The following is a 20,379-nucleotide window of genomic DNA, read 5'->3' on the forward strand; positions in this document are numbered from 1 at the left end:
GAGAGCATGGTATCTGCCATACGTAGATCTATGTCGTTGTAAAAGAATTTAGTATTCTTTTATTTTTGGGAAATGCGTTCTATAAATTTCAATGCTTAATTTTTTTACCTAAGAACCCAAATCATATAGTTTAGAATTTAACTGGCTCTAAAACTCACTTTATGGGGCTCGGTGTGGAAGAAAAATATTTTCCCTGGAATTGTAGTGTCCCAATTTATAATCTTTGTTTGCCATGAACTTTCCAACAAGATGAAATTTTATGTAGACAAATCTCACTCCCCACTCCTTCTTTATTTTGGTATTTTTTAAACACATAACCCATCCCAACATTATAGCAGAACCAGATTGTTTTATATCTGTAGGCTGCTTGTTTCCATTCTCACATTGCTTGGATACAGCAACACTCCACTAGAATTTCACTGAAGGCAAAAATCTATCTGTATCTTTTGAAGTCTATTGAGTAGAGACTGATAGCCCAAATTCTCTAAGAAGAGAAGCATCTTATTTATACCTCATTGACGATAGTATGTTAGTAGAGTTCTGAGCATACAATGTGAGATACAGATTGCATATATATGAATGCACTGCATCTCTGCAATATATACGCTTTTACTTTTCTAAAAAAATTCTGCCCCTTTCCATTGGTGAGAATGCATTTTATAAACTAAATGTACCACTTCTACAAAATGCGCAATTCAGTCAGTGAAGGTAGTTTTTCTCCAGGCTCTTTCATTTGTTAAAAGAATCCTGGTGTATCAGGAAGAGATTGGATAATGAGCTTAATAAACCTCAAAGGAGTAGGAGCTAAAACTTATTTAGTTTGGAAGGAAAGTGTTTTTTTTCTGGGTCAGGTCCGCAGGCTTAAACTCAAGACCAAGTATGAGCTTCTAGTGTGTTCATTGTCCATTCACCCCCGGTTAATTTACCCATTCTAGAAAATCTTTAAAAAGCAAATAGACAACATTTTGTCCAGGATTATTTAGTGATTCAGCTGGAGCCAGGGGCACCACCAACTGATCTTGAGGAGTCCCCTTCACCTGCACTGATCTTATGATCAAAATAAAATTTCCACTCAAAACTGACCTCTACTCCCATTATAAAGAATCAGTGAATTATGACAGGTGGTCTGAAAGTAATACTTTTCCCCCTCTCACTAAACTGCATCCCAATGAAAACGAAAATCAACTTGGACAGTGCATTTATACGTAATAAGCATGAAGTAATTTTTTTTTTCCCCACAGTCAGGCTCAGGATTAGGCAACAGAAGGGCACAAAGAAGACAAGTCTCCCCTTTGCTGGCTACATATTCTGAACTAATGATAATAACAATAATGATAATGGTATTTGTTATGCACTTACTATATGCCAAGCACTGTTTTAAGTGCTGAGGTAGGAACAAGGTAATCAGGTTGACCCATGTGGGGCTCACATTCTTAATCCCCATTTTTCAGATGAGCTGAGGCACAGAGAGGTTAAGTGGCTTTCCCAAGGTCACACAGTAGACAAGTGGTAGAGCCGGGATTAGAACCCACTTCCTCTGCTCTTCCCACTAAGCCACGCTGCTTTTCTGAATTCCATGTCCCTATTTGGATTTAGCTCTAGAAAATGGAGAGGGGAGGGGAATTCTAGGCAAGTGTGGCTTCCCTGCTCCATGTCTCCTGAATACCATGAAAAACATATATCATAAAATCACTTTTTTCCCCTTTCCCCATTCTTTTCCAGTCGAAACGCTGGGGGTTGCTAATATTTTCTACATTGAAGTGGTAACATATAGACTGGATCCAGCACCCAGAGGGCAGTAAAACATGGCTTTTTACTTTCCCTGCCACCAACTAACCTAGAAAAGGGAATTTTGGGGGCATTAACATATCTCTGCTCCTCTCGTGGCTTCCTGATGGTGCCACTCTAGTGACATTTGCTTATTTCTGTGGTCATAATTCTAAACCCTGTTAAGATTTCAAATCCCTGTCTAGATTCCAGTTAGAATGTTTCCAGTCATGTTCATTTATTTCCATCTTATGTAAATAGAGCATCTATTGAGCCCTGTATGAGGTACTTGGGAAGTACAGAAAAAAGAAGTGACAGTTTCTGCTCACTAGGAACTTACACTCTAATGGGGAAGACCAACATAAAAATATTTACAATATTATTCTTTCCTTTTAGATTTTAATTTTAACATAATTCTAAAATTTGCTTCTGAATGATCAATCTATGGTATTTATTGAGTGCTTACTGTATGCAGAGCACTGTACTAAGTCTGGGAGAGAATGATATAACAGAGTTGGTAGACACATACCCTGGCCATAACAAATAACCGCATGACAAAAATACCACCTTCCCAAATACGGCCTAATCTTTTATTTAACTGCTGTGTTGAACTGTGACAAAAAGCACTAGTTACTATGTCCCCTTTCATTAGCTTGAAATTGAGGCTGCTAACATTTGTGTCATTAGGAAACATGTAGGATCTGTTCATTTTCTTTTCATTTTTTCCCTGCCATGCCGTTTGCCTCAAGTAGACACCTTAATAGAGGTTCGTAATAATTACAGGCCTTTTCAATTATGCTCCTTTTCATCACCATTTGACAAGAATAAAATGTGTTCCTAGCCACAGATAACACCACAGAAAATTTCATTAATAAATGTGATTGAATAAAGACTCTGGATTTGGCATATGAATATATCCCAAATTGGAATGGAGGATTAGCAATTTTCCCATAAATTTTCGTAGAAAGCTTAATTTGATAACAGACAAAAGTGGATTTCTGCGATTTTCCACCACCCCTTTGAATTGTGAATCTAGCCTCAGTCAGTCAAATGAAACTAGATGTGTGTAGCTTTTTTAAGGTCTGAATTGAGACTTCTTGATGAGTGGCATCCCTTCCAAAGGCAATAATTGGCCCCTCTGGAATAGTTATTTAGATGAGAATTTGTTTCTAAGAAATTTGCACAGAAAGAATGCTCCTACCTGGTTAATTATTTCTAACCCGGCCTTCTTGGCAGGGATTGTTAGTCATATTAGTCTTGTATCATTCAGATGCCCCAGACTAAGATTATATACATATGTACACCATAGACACACACACACATATACAAGTATTATATATGTGAGAGACAATTAACTGCTTTGGGTGCTTTAAATGTACATCAGTCTGAGGATCACAGACTGGATAGAGTGAATCTTGCTTGCTGCTCTAAGATTCTAAGATTGCATATCATATTTTGCTGAAAATGTGGAAAATCAAATCACTGAGCAGTACATATTCCATCTTAGACTCAAATCCAAGGAAGACCTAAGGCAGAGAAGCCAACATTTCATTTTGAGAGCAGTACCCAAAAAGAAGGCTTTGGAGGAAACGCAAGCAGGTTCAGGGTTGAGAATGGCAAGCAGAACTGGACAGGTCACGATGGGAAGAATCCACCCATCACGAAACCCTGCTTTGGGGTCTTTTCAACTCTGCTCAGACACTCGTCTTCTTTTAGCCCTGTTGGCTGCTCTCAGGTCTTTTTAGAAACCTCCTGGGCAGGGAATGTGTCTATTGTTTGCTGGGTTGTACTCTCCCAACTGCTTAGTACAGTGCTCTGCACACAGTAAGCACTCAATAAATACGACTGATTGATTGTTAGAAACCTGCAATGACAAAGGTTGAGTGCCTAAGCCCCAAAGGCTGCAGTGGCAAAAACAGCTGGAAACCTGGCCCCCATCACACTTATGGTGTTGGCCTTTATGCTCCAAGCACAGAATTCTCAAAATTGCAACTCTCTACAGGTTCTACATAAGGAAACATGATTCCTTCCTCCTGTATCCAAAAACATTTAAGAATAAATCACACAAATATCATTTGTTAGAAGCCAAGTGGTATAATCTTGTAACTATAAATTATTTGGGAATAAAATTCAGAATTATTCCCGTCAATTATCAAGCTACAGTCCTACAAAGCACATCTGGTAAAGGGAAAATCCAAAGCACTTCACCCCACAGGAAGCTTTGAAATCATAGAGGAAAACAACATAAACGACCTCTTTTTAAAACTTATGTATCACTGAAGGCGTATAATTTTGAAAGTATTTTTTCCCATATTCAAGCACAATATCACACTTGGGCTTTCTATTGACATTTGACAAATAAACTTACAAACAAAGGCTCAAGTCAAATGCTTAAGAACATACACAGTGTGTGCATTAAAAAGTTGCTTTTTTCTCCCTGTACTACTAACCATAGCTTTTTAGTAATGAACCTCTGGCAGGAGAGATTCCATCTTAGAGCTAAGATCTTACAAAAATAAGGTAAGCTCAATAAACTGAACTTCTGAGAAGGCTGGCCATTATAAATTTAAATTCTCTTCTAAGAATTCATATATTTTACCCACACCATAATACATTAGAAGCTTGCCTTATTTCATTTAACATACTTAGAATTTACAAATGGTTATTGTCTTGACATGACACTCTGCTCTTTGGCTTAACAAACTTTGTTTTTTTTAAAAAATTAGTGATGTACTAGGCTAATATTGTGATTGCATACTGAAATTATTTCAATAGATATATTTGTCTCCTAATGCATTCTATATACCTGTGGCATGTTTTCATTATTATTTCACTTTCTCAAGTACTTATGTAACTCTTTAAAATGTATTACTGTAAGAGACTGAAACATCAGTATTCATTTAGCAACAGAAAATTTTTATCCTACCAAACGGGAAAACCTTGCTGATGGGTAACGTTTTTGAATATTTATTTTAACAAGAATTTAAAATATGACCAAAGCAAAAACATTTGTTCTTTACTCTAGAAAGCATGAACAAAAACATCATTTCATAATTTCATGACATCACAGTTCTCTAGACTGTAAGCTTGTCTTCTAGACTATAAGATCTTTGGGGGCAGGGAATGTGTCTTCCAACTCTGTTTTATTGCTTTGTTGTACTCTCCCAAGTAAGCACTCAATAAATACGATCGATTGATGTTCTACACTTGTGTTTTATTCTCACAAGGCATGGGGACATGGTATGTGACATGTTTCTTAGCAGAATTGCAAATCAAATGTCTACAGCACTGATGAAAAGCCAAAATAGAAACAAACTGGCACTTTGGAATTTCTCCATAAGATCACCGATAGTATCAAATATTACTGATACTGGTAGGATTTTTTTTTTTTTTACAGAGGTTGGTTTGTCACTTGCGATATATGCTGCTGCTCTCAACTCTACCTCTTGGTATTCCAACATAATCTGAGGCACACTAGATCCATCTGTTGCCTTGGATCCACAAGATCAGTTGTGGTTTCCTTCCCTCAGCTTTTAATTATTCCTTGCTCTCATGCCTCACTTCAGTTTGCCGTACACAAGCTGTTTGAGTATCCTGAGGTTCATTCGTTCTCTTCACAAATCCTTCCTGTGGAAGCTGTGTTGCAATAAGCATTGCCTCAGTGCTGACGAGTTGACTGGGTTCCCAGACTGCTTGGTTGACAATCTTGTCCTGACACCTGATATCGAGTAGGCTTTGTAGGTGACATTTATGAAACTGCTAGAGAAATCAGGTGTGTCTTCTGCGGTTGGTTCAGTTCTCACATGTGGAAAGCATTCATTCACTCAAAATTATTCCTGATGTAAGCAACTTTCTTTTACACCTTTACGGTTTTACTCTAAGGCTGCTCTCAACATGACCGTTACTCCTTTGGGCAAGTTTATTCAAATACAATTGTTCCTCAAACATGTCAGTGATCCACCATCATAGCTATCCACACTAATTGGTGGGGGTGGCACCACAATTCTTTAAACACCGTTGCAATTCTTGCTCTGTGTCTGATAAGACAACTCTTCCAGGATGCACCTAAAGTAAACATTCTCAACTATCTGTGGTATCGGAAGGGTACTATAGAGTCATTTAAATAGTGGATAATCTGCAAACATATACACGCATACTTCTTCCTCATGGTGGAAACGATCAGCTCTAAGAAACAAGTCCTTCAGAACTCGGTCTTTTCCATGCTCAGAATTTCCTCAGTTGGTGAACTGGATTATCCTCCGGCTCTGAAGCTTGCTCTAACTTGGTCACTGGAGAAACTAACCTAGAGTACATACAGTTAGAGTTGAGTCTCCCAAGCCATTTAAGAGCAGAACCCAGCAGTGTGGCCTAATGGAAAGAGCACGGACCTGGGAGTCAGGGGACTTGGATTCTAATCCCGGCTCTGCGACTTGCTTGCTGTGACCTTGGATGAGTCACTGAACTTCTTTACGCCTCAGTGTCCTCATCTGTAAAATGCACATTCGGTACCTGTTCTTCCCTTCCCCTTAGACTGTGAGCCCATAAAGTACTGAGACCATGTCCGATGTGATTATCTTGTATCTACTCCAATGCTTACTTAGTTCAGTGTTTGGCACATAGTAATCCTGAAAGGGCACTGCAGTCTGCAAATTCTGAACCCACTGGTTTCAAATCATCCTGAAATTTCCTGAAAGCAATATATTATTTGCACGACAACTTAAACAATGTACTAAAAATAACAAGGCATTTAAAAAGTAAAGACATAAGGGACAATGAGGTAGTCTTGGGAAAAACACAAATAAACAAAATATAGCAAATATAAATTGATTACTCAAGGCTTAATTTCTCTGAATATCTCAGGTTTTCTGAAGGTGTATATAACTATGGGACACAAAGTGAATGACCAACATAACTCAAGAAGTCTCAAGTGAACTTCCCTTTCTACAAATCAGATTTGTTTGTGGACATTTCAAGGGCCAGATTCTAATCAAAATGGGTTCTAGCCCCACAATATTTAATCAGCCATAGTCAGAACTGCTCTAATGTAGAGAACCTGGGGCCGAGTTGGGGGAAATTGATCGGAACACTGGACAAGAATTGTTCATGGGGTAATAATAATAATGATTTTGGTATTTGCTAAGTGCGTACTATGTGCCAACCATTGTTTTAAGCACTGGGGTAGATACAAGGTAATCAGGTTGTCCCATGAAGGGCTTATTGTCTTCATCCCCATTTTACAGATGAGGTAACTGAGGCACAGAGAAGTTAAGTGACTTGCCCAAGGTCACACAGCTGACAAGCCACGCTGCTTCTCTTAGAAGATCAGATTGGGATGTAATTATTAAGTCTGGATTTTTATTCAGGAGAAATTTCTTCTTTTGAGGGAATCAAGTAAGGTAAAATTACAGATGGTGTCAAAAACCTACTGCCAGAGTGACAACATTCCCAAGGTAACTGACAACATACCTATAGGGAAGAACTCGCTCATTTTCTTCTTGAAAATTTTGTAGTCAACATCCAAGAAGACACAGAAGATGATCCTCTCCATCTGCAAGACAGAGAGAGATTCTCAGTGAAATATAAGGTTGTAATTGTCATTGTCTAGAACCATTTGGACTAAGACTGCTTTTCATTAGCAACAAATAGCAAATCACATGTACTTAATTCACAAACAAGCATTTGTGTGGTTTGTGTGATGTCATATCAAGGCACAAGAACTTCATCTTCCTTCCTGGAGATGGGGACCAATAGGAAGCATAAGAGAATGAAGAGTGTGGAATTAGAGACACTAGCAATCTGCAACACCCATATAACAAATCCCAAAATACTGTGGAACCTGAAGGGTGCAAATACTGAGAATGCTCCTACCTGAATGGGATCACTCCAAAAGTTCAAGAAAGGAAAAGCAGCTGGGGTTTGTTTGGGGGCAAGTTAGGCTTGTTGCTTTTTAGATGAGACTGTCCCAATTCTGAGACATTTAAACATGCATTTTTAAATGCCCCAGAAAATCCCAAATTTTGGTAAAACAGTCACCTTTGGCTAACTGCCTTCTGTTGGTCCAGGGAAGGTATTCTATTGGTCTAGTAGAGAAATACTAACCATGCATAACCACAGAGCATGTTAAAGTAAAGCCTGACATTTTCAAGTACAGAATCTAGACTTTAGGTTTGATGGAAGAGTCACAGGAGAGGTGTCTAACAGGATCATAATTGAGTAAGTGGGTAAGCAAAGAGTGCTTTATTCTATCTCTGTCAGAAAAAAAAAACAACTTCTTAGTATTTTCATCTGGCTTAAAAGGTTTTCATGTGGTTTTAATTTACATGAAATCATTTGGTCTCAATTTAATACAGTCAGAAATGCAATTGAAATAAATGCTAATTAGATGATGGGGACATAGGGTCAATAAAACTTTTAATATGGCATATATTTGTTGAAAATAGACATGCAAATGCAAAAGTAAAACACTGTGTAGGCAATCCCATTTTTCTAACTGCCAGAAGTCATTAGATGTGAAATGAATTTCACTGAATAGAACTACCCCAAGCAAACAGAACCTAGATTAACATATGCATAATATCGTTAGTCTGTTCAACTGCTTTTCAGCCAGTGATTCAGTTAAGTTCACATCTTGTGGAACATAGAAACATGCCTTTGGTTTCCTTAAACTCAAACTTTTGTTCTGTTTTGGTGCATTAGTCCTTGTCTTTTATTTTGCTTTAGTAATTTATTGTTTTTTGCTCCTTATGTAACTGTTGCCATGACCCTCTGCCCTCTTCTGCACTATGGCCTAATGGGTAGAGCACAGGCCAGGGAGTCATAAGGTCATGGGTTCTAATCCTGGCTCCACCATTTGCTGTGTGACCTTGGGCAAGTCATTTAACTTCTCTGTGCCTTAGTTTCCTCATCTGTAAAATGGGGATAAAGACTGTGAGTCCTATGTGGGACAACCTGGTTACCCTGTATAATAATGTTGGTATTTTGTATTTGTTAAGCGCTTACTATGTGCAGAGCACTGTTCTAAGTGCCGGGGCAGATACAGGGTCATCAGGTTGTCCCACGTGAGGCTCAGAGTCTTCATCCCCATTTTACAGATGAGGTCACTGAGGCACAGAGAAGTGAAGTGACTTGCCCACAGTGACACAGCTGAGAAGTGGCAGAGCCAGGATTCAAACCCATGACCTCTGACTCCCAAGCCTGTGCTCTTTCCACTTAGCCATGCTGCTGTATCTATCCCAGCACTTAGAACAGTTCCTGGCACATAGTAAGCGCTTAACAAATACCATAATTATTATTATTACCAGGGACTGTATCTAATTTCCACCTATACTTTCCCAGTGCTTAAGCAGAGAGCTCTGCACACAGTAAACACTCAAGTACTATACTATTCCTATTATTAAACCATCTTCTTTTTGGTAAAATAGAACATAAAAAAACCAAGCCAACTCCCCAGTACTTAGAACAGTGTTGGCTACACGGTAAGCACTTAACAAATATCATAAAAAAAAGATTACAATGGGGCCAACTTTTATATGCAGAGTGGGGTTATGTAACCTAGGCATTTCATTCATTCATTTAATAGTATTTATTGAGTGCTTACTATGTGCAGAGCACTGTACTAAGCGCTTGGAATGTACAATTCGGCAACAGATAGAGACAGTCCCTGCCCATTGACGGGCTTACAGTCTAATCGGGGGAGACAGACAGACAAAAGCAATAGCAATAAATAGAATCAAGGGGATGTATATCTCATTAAAACAATAGATTTGGAGGCATAGTTTGCCTTCCCATCTTCTGGGCACTCTACCCAAAACTAAATGAACCAGAGAATGCCCCGTTATGAATCCTGGCTGCCTCCTATGCTGTTTTCCAAACAGTGTAATTGAAACTCTTCCCTTTAAGATCTCTGGTAGCTGATTTGCAGAGAGTTTTTTTCTGGTCCCCACAGTTGCTGAAACCTCTGACCCCCATCACACAAGCAGAGAAGCAGAGAAGCACACAAGTAGAGAAGCACACAAGCAGACAAGCAGCGTGTCTACTTCACACAAGTAGAGAAGCAGCGTGGCTCAGTGGAAAGAGCATGGGCTTGGGAGCCAGAGGTCATGGGTTCGAATCCCAGCTCTGCTACTTGTCATCTGTGTGGCTGTGGGCAATTCACTTAACTTCTCTGTGCCTCAGTTACCTCATCTGTAAGATGGGGATGAAGATTGTGAGCCTCATGTGGGACAACCTGATTACCTTGTATACCCCAGCGCTTAGAACAGTGCTCTGCACATAGTAAGCGCTTAACAAATACCAACATTATTATCACACTGCCAATATGACTGTTTACAGAGATACAACTCGAATCAGATTCCATCCCTTGCACAGGAGACCAGACTATTAAATTATTTTAGCGACACTTACCAATAATTAAGTGTGTTTGCGGTTTCCCTCTACTACCTTCACTGGTTTTGCTACCCTCAGGAGCTCTGGATTTGAGACTAGAGATTATTGAATGGACTATAGACCACAGAATTGTTGTTACTGGAGACCGTGTTACTGCAGTGGAGCAGAATAACAAATGGCACTGTATACTAATAGGTCATTAGGGGTAAAACTGTTGTGTCTGCTATTCTGAACAACTCACACAAGTTTTCCATAGATTTGGAGGTCAAAGAAACCTTTAAAAGTTAACCTTTTTAAAGGACACTTCTTGATATATTTTCTTTGAGGGCCATTATAGGTCATCAGTAAAGGAGAAGAGTAGTTTAAATATCCATCAATTTTTAAAAATTGGCTTAATGCCATACAAACATGATGACATAAGCTCCATTAATCTTTTTCAGCTTAATATCCACTGTCCCCTGAAGAGGGTTACATTGTGATGCATGTTTGGAATATCTGAAGCCGACCTCTATTTTTCACAATTCCCAGTCATAGGGCAGCTGACACAGCCAAGATAATCCCATATTCAGCGATACTTTGAAAATTCTGATTAATGTAATTTCCTCTCTCAGTGACAAGTGGCAAGTGTGCAAAGTTATTGGATGCATGCAGATATGATCATTAAATAGAGGCTAGTAAAGGAGTGTATCCTAGGGTGGTTTCTCTACTTTAAATACCCAATAAACCAAACTGATTGAAACCTTCTAAGATGATGGGTTAACATTTTATAAACCCTTATCTCTGCATAGTATATTGTGGTTCTCTCAGTGAAAGAGTCACCAATGAATAGATTCTTTTAATTACTTTCCATGGCATAAATCAGGGCTGGCACTCAAGTTAGCTGACAAGAAAACAAGGACAAAATAGATCTTTGCTAAGGCGATATTGATGCCAATGCTCTTCTGTCATCACCACCGTGAGAAGGTTGATACCGTTGTGAAGACGCTAATGCTGTTATCAGTGTAGGCCTGGCCTACCTAATCATCCAAGGCCATTTAGATTGAATCCAATGGAGCTGGGTGCTGGCAAAATGACCACACTAGATGGTTTGACCCATGAATACTTTCCATCCTGCTAGAAATATTTAACATATGCACTACTTTAGTTCCAAATGTAAAAGTTCAGTTTCAGTTGAAAACTTCAACTGACCAAGAAGAAATACTGCCCCCCTCAAAAAAAATTGTTTCACCCACTCTTCTGCATCTCAGACCAAATTCCCAGGCTTGACTGGGAATACACTTTTCTTTCCCTTTGCAGGAGTCTTATTCTAAGCTACTCTTGGATCTTAGCAACACTCGAGAGTTGGAGGAAAATTTATTTCCAACATTTTGCTCTTATCCATTTTATGCCATGACATGCAGAACTACTGATCAGATCTGGAGAATTATTGCCGTTTTTCAGTTTGCTCCTTGCACTATTTTTTAAAAGACACTTTGTATTCTGGTTTCAATTTTGCTGGAGAAGTCTATTTGAAAAGAAACGTTTAAGAAAATGGATCCCATTATGTTTGAGCAGCTCCCATTTTGGATAGCCATATCAGCAACTGATAGAAAAAGGGTTGTGGGGGGGGGGGGGGAGAGAAGGAGGATTACATTCAAGCTGCAGGAATGGAAAAGCTTCAACAGAGCCTGTAAGCTGCCTCTGCTCTGATATTCTAATTTCCTTGTCAAGGGTCACTCATGAGGATTTTCCTGGGTTTTTGGATGTATCATAATTGTGGTCCATACCAGAGGGCACATTAAATTTAGATGGCACTCTCCAAGCTACTAAAAAGGCATTAACCCCCCCCCCCCAACCTCCAAAACTAACATATAACAACTGAATGTGCTGATGAGTTTGTGCTTATTTCTACTTACTTCCATCAAAACTTAAAGGACATTTCTGCATTTGAGATTACTTCTAGGTGCATAAAATCTCAACAATTTTTTTTTAAAAAAGGATGCTCCACTGATTTTTACAAGCTCAGTTTGCCTGTCACTGCTCCACAGCAGCATGATTCTACTTCTCTTAGTTTTATTTCAGGAAGCTGGTTCCTTAGGATATCTCATCTCTCCATCCCTAGCCTCAACTCCAAACAGCACTTTTGCCCACATTTGAGACTCTAACTCCATTAAGCTCTAGGGTCCCCCCTCTAGATTGTAAGCTCCTTGTGAGCAGGTAATGTGTCTACCAACTCTGTTGTATTCTGTTGTATTCTCCCAAGTGCTTAGTACAGTCTTCTGCACAAAGTAAGTGCTCAATAAATACCACAGATTGATTGATTGATTCCAGGTGACCTTGGAAGCCTGGTCACCGTGGAAGCCCAGTGAGACCTCTGATGAGAGAGAAAGAGATTGGAGGGAATTTTAGGGTGACTTGTTAGTCTGGACCCCAGAAGGATCCTGGGGATGACCTTGCAAACTCTCAAACCCGAAGGGTGGTCCTGGAGCTACCTCCAACAAGATCTGGAAAAGCTCTCTCCCCACTCCCCATCTCTGGACACCCTCTGGCCAACCTGCCCTCTCACAGCCCTCCCAGGCTATGCCAAGTGTATGAAGTCATTTGATGACTGGGCATTCAGCGCCTGAACTTAACCAAAGTCAACAGGATAGCGTGTTGACAACCCAATGTCAGCTTTTCCTCAGGCTGTCAGTACTTTGACGTACGGAGAAAATGATAGCGCATTAAAATCCTTCCATAACCAGTTAAATTACAAAATCTATTTTATACCAAACAAAATTGACAGCATTTAAAATTATAGGAAGGGACACACAGCTGATTTTTTTTCCTAGCTCGCATCTCAGTTAAGCATTCAAATCTCCTTCCTGTATTTAATAACAAACATATTATGCCCTCTGCCCCCTTAAATGGAGAAGACTATGTGCCAATAATAGCTCCTTTGATTCAAAACTATTCCTTGTAATTCTGGGAAGGAAAAAAATGCAGTAAGTGGCATAAAATTACACTTTCAGTGATGGAGCTATTGTTTATTGAGACACTTGTGTTATGCTAACATCACCCCAGCTGCAACCTTCTTTTATATATTTCAGAGCCTTGCTTCCCAGTTCTTTCTATTCTATTTTTTTCTTTCTTTCTCTCAATTAGGCACATCTGCAGAGGTGGTGTCAATTCAGAAAGTTAATAATTATGCTTTTGGGGGGTTACGGTAATTAAAAATCACGAGGGAGAAGAGTGTGTCCATAATTGCGTATCAGTTTATAAGTGGCCCATGGTAGGCGAGGTAAAATCCCAGAGCCTCAGACCTATGGTCTTGTTAGCTGGTATGCCTCAGAACCATTCATCTTAGGAAAACTCTCCTCCTAAGGGACTGGGCCAGAAGCAGCATCGCTAAATACCAGAGAAGCCACTGCCATCACTTTTCAAAGAATTTGTGCCAGACATGGTTTGGGTAAGCATTGCTGTGCATTTCTCTTTTGAAAGAAAATGCGTTTCAAATGGGGACTGACATGCAGACTTCAATTACAGTTCAAATGAAGCTCATTAACATAAGCTTTTTAAAGAGCATTTCTCGAGGACAAAAGCTTTTTCCCCCCTCAAGTCTGGCTCCCTATACATCTTGCTCTTGCTACTGCGGGAAATAATCTCTCTGATTAAAATGGCAGAACCCGAGAAAACAATCACCTAAGAATGATTTCCAGTCCAGCAGGAATGGAACCACTGATCCTCAGAGGTACTACAGAATTTATTTAATGGTGAGGAATTTTATACCAGAATGGTCACATATTAACCTACTCAATTTAAATGGCACCAAACAGTTCATTCCGAAGATATATTTAAATTAGAATACACACTTGGGCACATAGGACCTGAAAACTGTTGGCTCAGTGCTCCAATTCCCTCCAAGAAAGCCCTAACAAAGGGGCATCTCAAGGCAAGGAAATGGGGACCCTCACTTCACAACGGAAGCAGCATGGCCTAGTGACAAGAGCAGGGGCTTGGGAGTCAGAGCTCTGCTATGTGACCTTGTGCAAGTCATTTAACTTCTCTGTGCCTCAGTTACCTCATATGTAAAATGGGGTTTAAGACTGTGAGCCCCATGTGGGACAGGGACTGTGTCCAACCCAATTACCTTTTATCTGCCCCAGTGCTTAGAACAGTGCTTGGCACATAATAAGCATTTAACAAATACCAAAATTGTTATTATTCACTTTCCCTACTCCAGTTCCCCAGTTGCAGCCAGATATAGACCAGGTTTATACTGAAGTGTTCTGCTGCTGCAGCATAACACAGTCTTGACCAGTGAGGGGAGATGATGTGGTCCAATACACCGCCCAACACAACTTTGTTTTTCCCGATAGACTGTGAATGCTTTGAGGGTAGGGATAGTGTCTATTTTACCCTTCCAAGCACTTAGTACAAGACTCCGCATACAGTAGGTGCTCCGAAAGTACGATGGTCTGATCGACTGATAGCCTGTTCTCCTCCATCTTACCAGAAAGAGTTGTGTTCTCTGTGTGCTTGGAATTAGAGTAATTTCTAAATGAAGGCAAGAAGGCAATGATTTCAGAGCATACCTTAATCCACCAATTTCAAGTTATTAAGCCAGCACACTACAAATGACAGGCATCTTTCACAGAAGACCCTACACCCTTTAGGTGTATCACTGCACAAAAAATATGCTGGACATAAATGTCAATTTGGGGCCATCATTTTTCATAAGGAGTAAGGGGAAGAGAGCCCTACCTCTAAGGGATTGGCCTAAAATTAATTTGAAGAGGTTGTGATAGAATGACAGCTTTCTGAAAATAGCCAACAGATGTTCCGGTATTATACTGAACCTTATCATTTAACCTCTGGTACAGTAATCCCATAAAATCTGTCTCCTAGACCTAATTCTGTTCCTGCAGCTGGAATGCTAAAGACTGCTGATTCCTGATTTTTACTGATGCTTCCGATTTCAGTTATAGGTCACAATTTAGAAGCAGCAGAAGCAAGAAGACATTCATTTACATATGTGAAGGATGCTTTATTTGCAACTAGGCTATATTCTGCTAATGTTCGATCCATCTTTAAGATAGAAAGTGCCCAAATTACAAAGATGTTGCTCAAGTGTAATTGACACATTAGCATCAATTTACATCAACCGCTCAACTGCTCTCACACATACAAATTCCTGAAACTATTTATTTCCAAAAAAATTGCTGCCAACCCCAACAAAGTGAGTATTTGTTCTGTGGACTCAAAAAGATTTTTTTTCTCCTGGAAATTAGCTTAATTAATGGTCTAGAAATTAATGCTGTAAAAAGTAATTGGCAAGGGCCATTTTTAATATATTTACCTGAAACCTTCTTCACAAGATTCAGTGGAACATCTTTCAATTGAGAGTAAACAGAGTATGCGTATTTGGTTCTAGAATATTTTTAGGATCAAAGATTAGGACAATGACCGTAGCTGTATGCTCGTTGTGGGCAGGGAAGGTGTTTGTTTTTATTGTTATAGTGTACTCACCCAAGACCTTAGTACAGTGGTCTGCTCACAGTAAGTGCTCAATAAATACAGTTGAATGAATGAATGAATTCTAACCCAAAGGGGTAGTATTAAGGACTGTGGGCACCTTATCTAGCCTGTGCCAAGGTTATTCTAAAATACAATAGTGATGGTTTTACATCCAAATAACTCAACTGCATTTCAATTCTTGTTCTTTAATTGAAAGGTTAATCTTTTATATCTTCAATATCTCCATTCCCTCTACATAAAATGTCTGACACCACACTTAGACCCCTCTGACCTGTCTTTTGCTGCTTCCCCCGATTAGACTGTAAACCCGTGAATGGGCAGGGATTGTCTCTATCTGTTGCCGAATTGTACATTCCAAGCGCTTAGTACAGTGCTCTGCACAGAGTAAGCGCTCAATAAATACTATCAAATGAAATAGAGATGACCTGGAGCCCTAGTTGTAAAGGACAAGCATACCTAGGTTGCAACCACTCCTTGATACACATAATCCCAGGGATTCAGCCAGTTTTGTTTGATACCTTATCTTGAGTTTCAACTCTCCAAAATACAACCACCCCAGGGATACAACTTAAAATGTATGATGTCCTCTCGCCCACAGAAGCTCTTACATTCCAGTTACATGCTACTAGTAAGTCCCCCATCTGTCTCCTCCTCAACTAGGCTGAGATTAAGCTACCAACAATGAATGGAGCTTGGCGGTCTTTCTGCTCACAGTTTGGGTCAGATTTTCCAGTTATCGAAGACACGGCTGAGTAAATGAACTAGGAAGTTGTTAAACTTTCAGGGAGGATAATATAATTCAGAAAATAATGATACAGCTGGCAAAAACCTAATTGCATCTCATTCAGAGGACTCTCCGAAAGAGACCTGGTCTAATTTCAGCCATCTAAACCATCACTATATGATGCCTAAACAGATCGTTGTTAGGGTGTCTTTACCACCAACTAAGCTTTCAGAATTAAGAGGTCTTGTATCACTTTTTAATAAAGCAGATGAATATGATTTAAATATGATTAAAGAAGATGCCTCAGATGGAAGAGAGGAGTTAAAAGGTATGCAAAGGTATTCAGATGGAATTAGTTTACTTCTAGAAACATTAAGAAAACAAGAAGAGGGTTATTCAACATGAATTAGGCAAATTCTTCACAAAGTTGAAAAACCACCATCCCAGTCAGCAAAACAAGTGTCAATTTCTACAGCTTCCTGCAAAAACTCATAATCATATACAATTCCTCATTTGATTAATGTGATATGATTTAATTATTCTAACAAATATTAAACCAGTTAAGGACATTTGACATTCCAGTAAATACAATTTTAAGGAATTTCATATTACTTTTCTAGGGGTTCTGAAATGGATCCTAATTTATAATATCAGTACAGCTACAATTTCATGTCACTTAACCTCGCTGCATCAAAGGGCATGGCTGTAAAATAATTTGTATAAGTGAAACTGCAATTTTGTAATTTTTGGACCATAAATTAACACAGAGAATTCATAGGGCCCACTCATGTCAACCCTGTGATGAAATGTCACTTTGACCTTCTGGGACTTTATTTGCCATGAACTGAATCATATTCTCTGGTCTGGACCACCCGGTGGAACATCATTGTTCTCTTGTGAACATCAGGGGAAATTAACGTACTTCCATTCCCTCCTTTTTTCTACCTTGAAATTTGCCTATGTGGGACAGGAACTGTGTCCAACCCAATTAACTTAGAATGGTGCCTGGCACATAGTAAGCACTGAACAAATACCATCATCATCATTATTATTAAGTACTCAATAAATACCATGGATTGATTAAGGTTCCATGGACAATCCTACATAACATTAAGCAGTGCCTTCTCCTCTCTACACCAGGGATAAAATCAGGCTCAATGATCTGTCAATAAATGGTATTTATTGAGCACTTACTGTGTGCAGAGCATTTTTTAAGGCAATGTACTAAGTGCTGGGATAGATAAAAGCTAAGCAGGTTGGTCACAGTCTGTGTCCTACATGGGGCTCACAGTCTTAATTCCCATTTTACAGATGAGGTAACTGAGGCACAGAGAAGTTAAATGAGTTGCCCAAGGTGACACAGCAGGCAACTGGCAGATCTGGTCTTAGAACCCAGGTCTTTCTGAGTCCCAGGCCCATGCTCTATCCACTAGATCATGCTACTAGGCCATGCTACAGTGTGTTGACCTTGGGAAAGCATAACTCAAAAGAGCTGTAAACACGATCCCGACCCACAGACTTCTCGATCAAAATGGTAGGTAAATGTATTAGTAATCTGTACAGTGTTCTGTGTGGAGTACAGTGCTCTGTGAAGCACAGTGTTAAGTGCTTGGGAGAGTACAACATATGATCCCCACCCACAGGCACATCCAGTCCTTAAATGTGGAGTTTGGATTCTGGCCACACTTCATAAGGAAAACTCGGTCTCTAGCTCTCCCAGTGTTCGACCCAGCATACTCAAGAGCTGTTTCCTCAAGCACCACAGCATCCTGGATCCAAACAAACTCACCATTGCCAGACTAATGGTAAGTCCTCCTTTCCTTTTCTCTCACTTCCTTTTGCGTCGCCCTGACTGCCTCCCTTTATTTACCCTCTCCCCCCGCCACCAGCGGTCCCACAGCACTTATGTACATATCTGCAATTTATTTATTTATTTTGATGTCTGTCACCCTTCTAGCCTGTAAGCTCACTGTGGGCAGGGAATATGTGTGTTTATTGTTATATTGTACTCTCCCAAATGCTTAGTACGGCCCTCTGCACATAATAAGGGCTCAATAAATATGATTGACTGGCTGACAAATGGCACATAAATTCCCTAACAGCTTTCTAGCTAAAATTCTTAGTGAAAAACCTATGTTCCAGCAGAGTAGGGGTGGGGTATCCATGTCTTCTGATAGAATTGCTATTTGAAAAATTTACGACAGCAGAAACACTGTGAAATAGAAAAAGAATACTTTCATATCTCTAAAATGACCCTATCTTTCGGGAAAAAAATCAGATACTTGGTGGTAGCTAAATTAGCATCTGGACATGTTTCATTTGTTGTTGCCTGTGGGGTTTTATCCTGGAAAGTATCCAAAAATGAGCTAAATGTTTTCAGTGGATTTGCATCCAGGTCAGAAAAATAGAGATACTTTTGAGATGCATATATTGGCAAATTTGTGCCAGGTGTGAAGAGTTAAAAAGATCCATTTTGAAAATGTGCTCTGCATCTGCCCAATCTCTTCCAGCCTATCGTTCTTCACTCTTGAAAGCAACCAATATGACCTATTTTACAAAGGAAAAGAAGGAAAGCAGATTTTGGTTCCTTGGGAGATGAAGCTGCCTATCAGTTCAAGCCAGGTACAGTATTCAACATGCTGCAAATCCTCAGGACATATTTTGAATTCCATACGCTCTTGCCATATCACTTACAGCTCACATTTCTTCTCTCCTGAAGCAGAAAAATGAAAAGCTTGGACTATAACACTGAACTACAAGAATGAAAATGGGATGGGCATAGCAAATAGGAAAAGTTAAAATGCAACTACTTTGCTTTCTTTCATCTGATGGAGATGAGTGGATAGGTGGGGCGTATTTTGAAGGAAAGAGTGTAGACTTGTTGATTTATTTTATGACTACCACTGCTAGTTTCTTGAGGGTAAGGCTCATTTCTTTCCCATCAATCAGTAGTATTTATTGAGCACTTACTATGTGCAGAGCACTGCACTAAGCGCTTGGCACCATAGCTTAGTGGCAAGAGCAAAGGCTTGGGAGTCAGAGGATATGGGTTCCAATCCTAGATCTGCCACATGTCTGCTATGTGACCTTGGCAAGTCACTTTACTTCTCTGTGCCTCAGTTAGCTCATCTGTATAATGGGGATTAAGACTATGAGCCCCACGTGGGACAACCTGATTACCATGTATCTACTCCAGCACTTAGAACTTAGAAGTCTTTCTACTGCCCACCCTGTAGGCTCCGCTCCTCTGCCGCCCATCTCCTCACCATCCCCCGTTTTCGCCTATCCCACCGTCGACCCCTGGCCCACGTCCTCCCGCTGTCCTGGAATGCCCTCCCTCCTCATCTCCGCCAAACAAACTCCCTTCCCCTCTTCAAAGCCCTACTGAGAGCTCACCTCCTCCAAGAGGCCTTCCCAGACTGAGCTTCCCCTTTTCCCTCTGCTCCCTCTGCTGCCTCTCTGCCCCCATCTTCACCTCCCCTCAGTGAAGCCCCCTTCCTCCACCCCTTCCCTCTGCTCCTCCCCCCTTCCTCCTCCTCCCCTCTGCACTGTGCTCATCCCCTCATTTGTATATATTTTTATTACCCTATTTATTTTGTTAATGAGATGTACATCCCCTTGATTCTATTTATTGCTATTGTTTTTGCCTGTCTGTCTCCCCCCTTTAGACTGTAAGCCCGTCAATGGGCAGGGATTGTCTCTATCTGTGGCCGAACTGTACATTCCAAGTGCTTAGTACAGTGCTCTGCACATAGTGAGCGCTCAATAAATACTATTGAATGAATGAACAGTGCTTGGCATATAGTAAGCACTTAACAGATACCATAATTATTATTATTGCAACAGAATTAAGCTTTTACTTCTGTTGTGCATGCTCCAGGGCCAAGCACAGTATTCTTGTATACAGTAAACACTCTACAAATGCTACTGCTGCTGATGGAGTGTCAAGTGCTGATATCAGGAAACATTTACCTTTCACTAATACACAAAGAAAGAATTGAAGGAAG

The 20,379-nt window shown here is 39.9% G+C and overlaps 1 protein-coding gene across 6 annotated transcripts in view; it reads right to left on the reverse strand.

Moving 5' to 3' along the window:
- Positions 1–20,379, reverse strand: part of MACROD2 (mono-ADP ribosylhydrolase 2) — a 1,182,461-nt gene that overhangs the window by 96,833 nt on the left and 1,065,249 nt on the right. For all 6 annotated transcript variants that reach the window (XM_029072595.2, XM_029072594.2, XM_029072593.2 and 3 more), the window contains exon 9: positions 7,234–7,315. In XM_029072595.2, coding sequence (XP_028928428.1) covers positions 7,234–7,315 — 82 coding nt within the window. The remainder of the gene's footprint in view (positions 1–7,233; positions 7,316–20,379) is intronic.

Source organism: Ornithorhynchus anatinus, chromosome 9, assembly GCF_004115215.2.
Source record: "Ornithorhynchus anatinus isolate Pmale09 chromosome 9, mOrnAna1.pri.v4, whole genome shotgun sequence".
Classification (NCBI taxonomy): Eukaryota; Metazoa; Chordata; class Mammalia; order Monotremata; family Ornithorhynchidae; genus Ornithorhynchus; species Ornithorhynchus anatinus.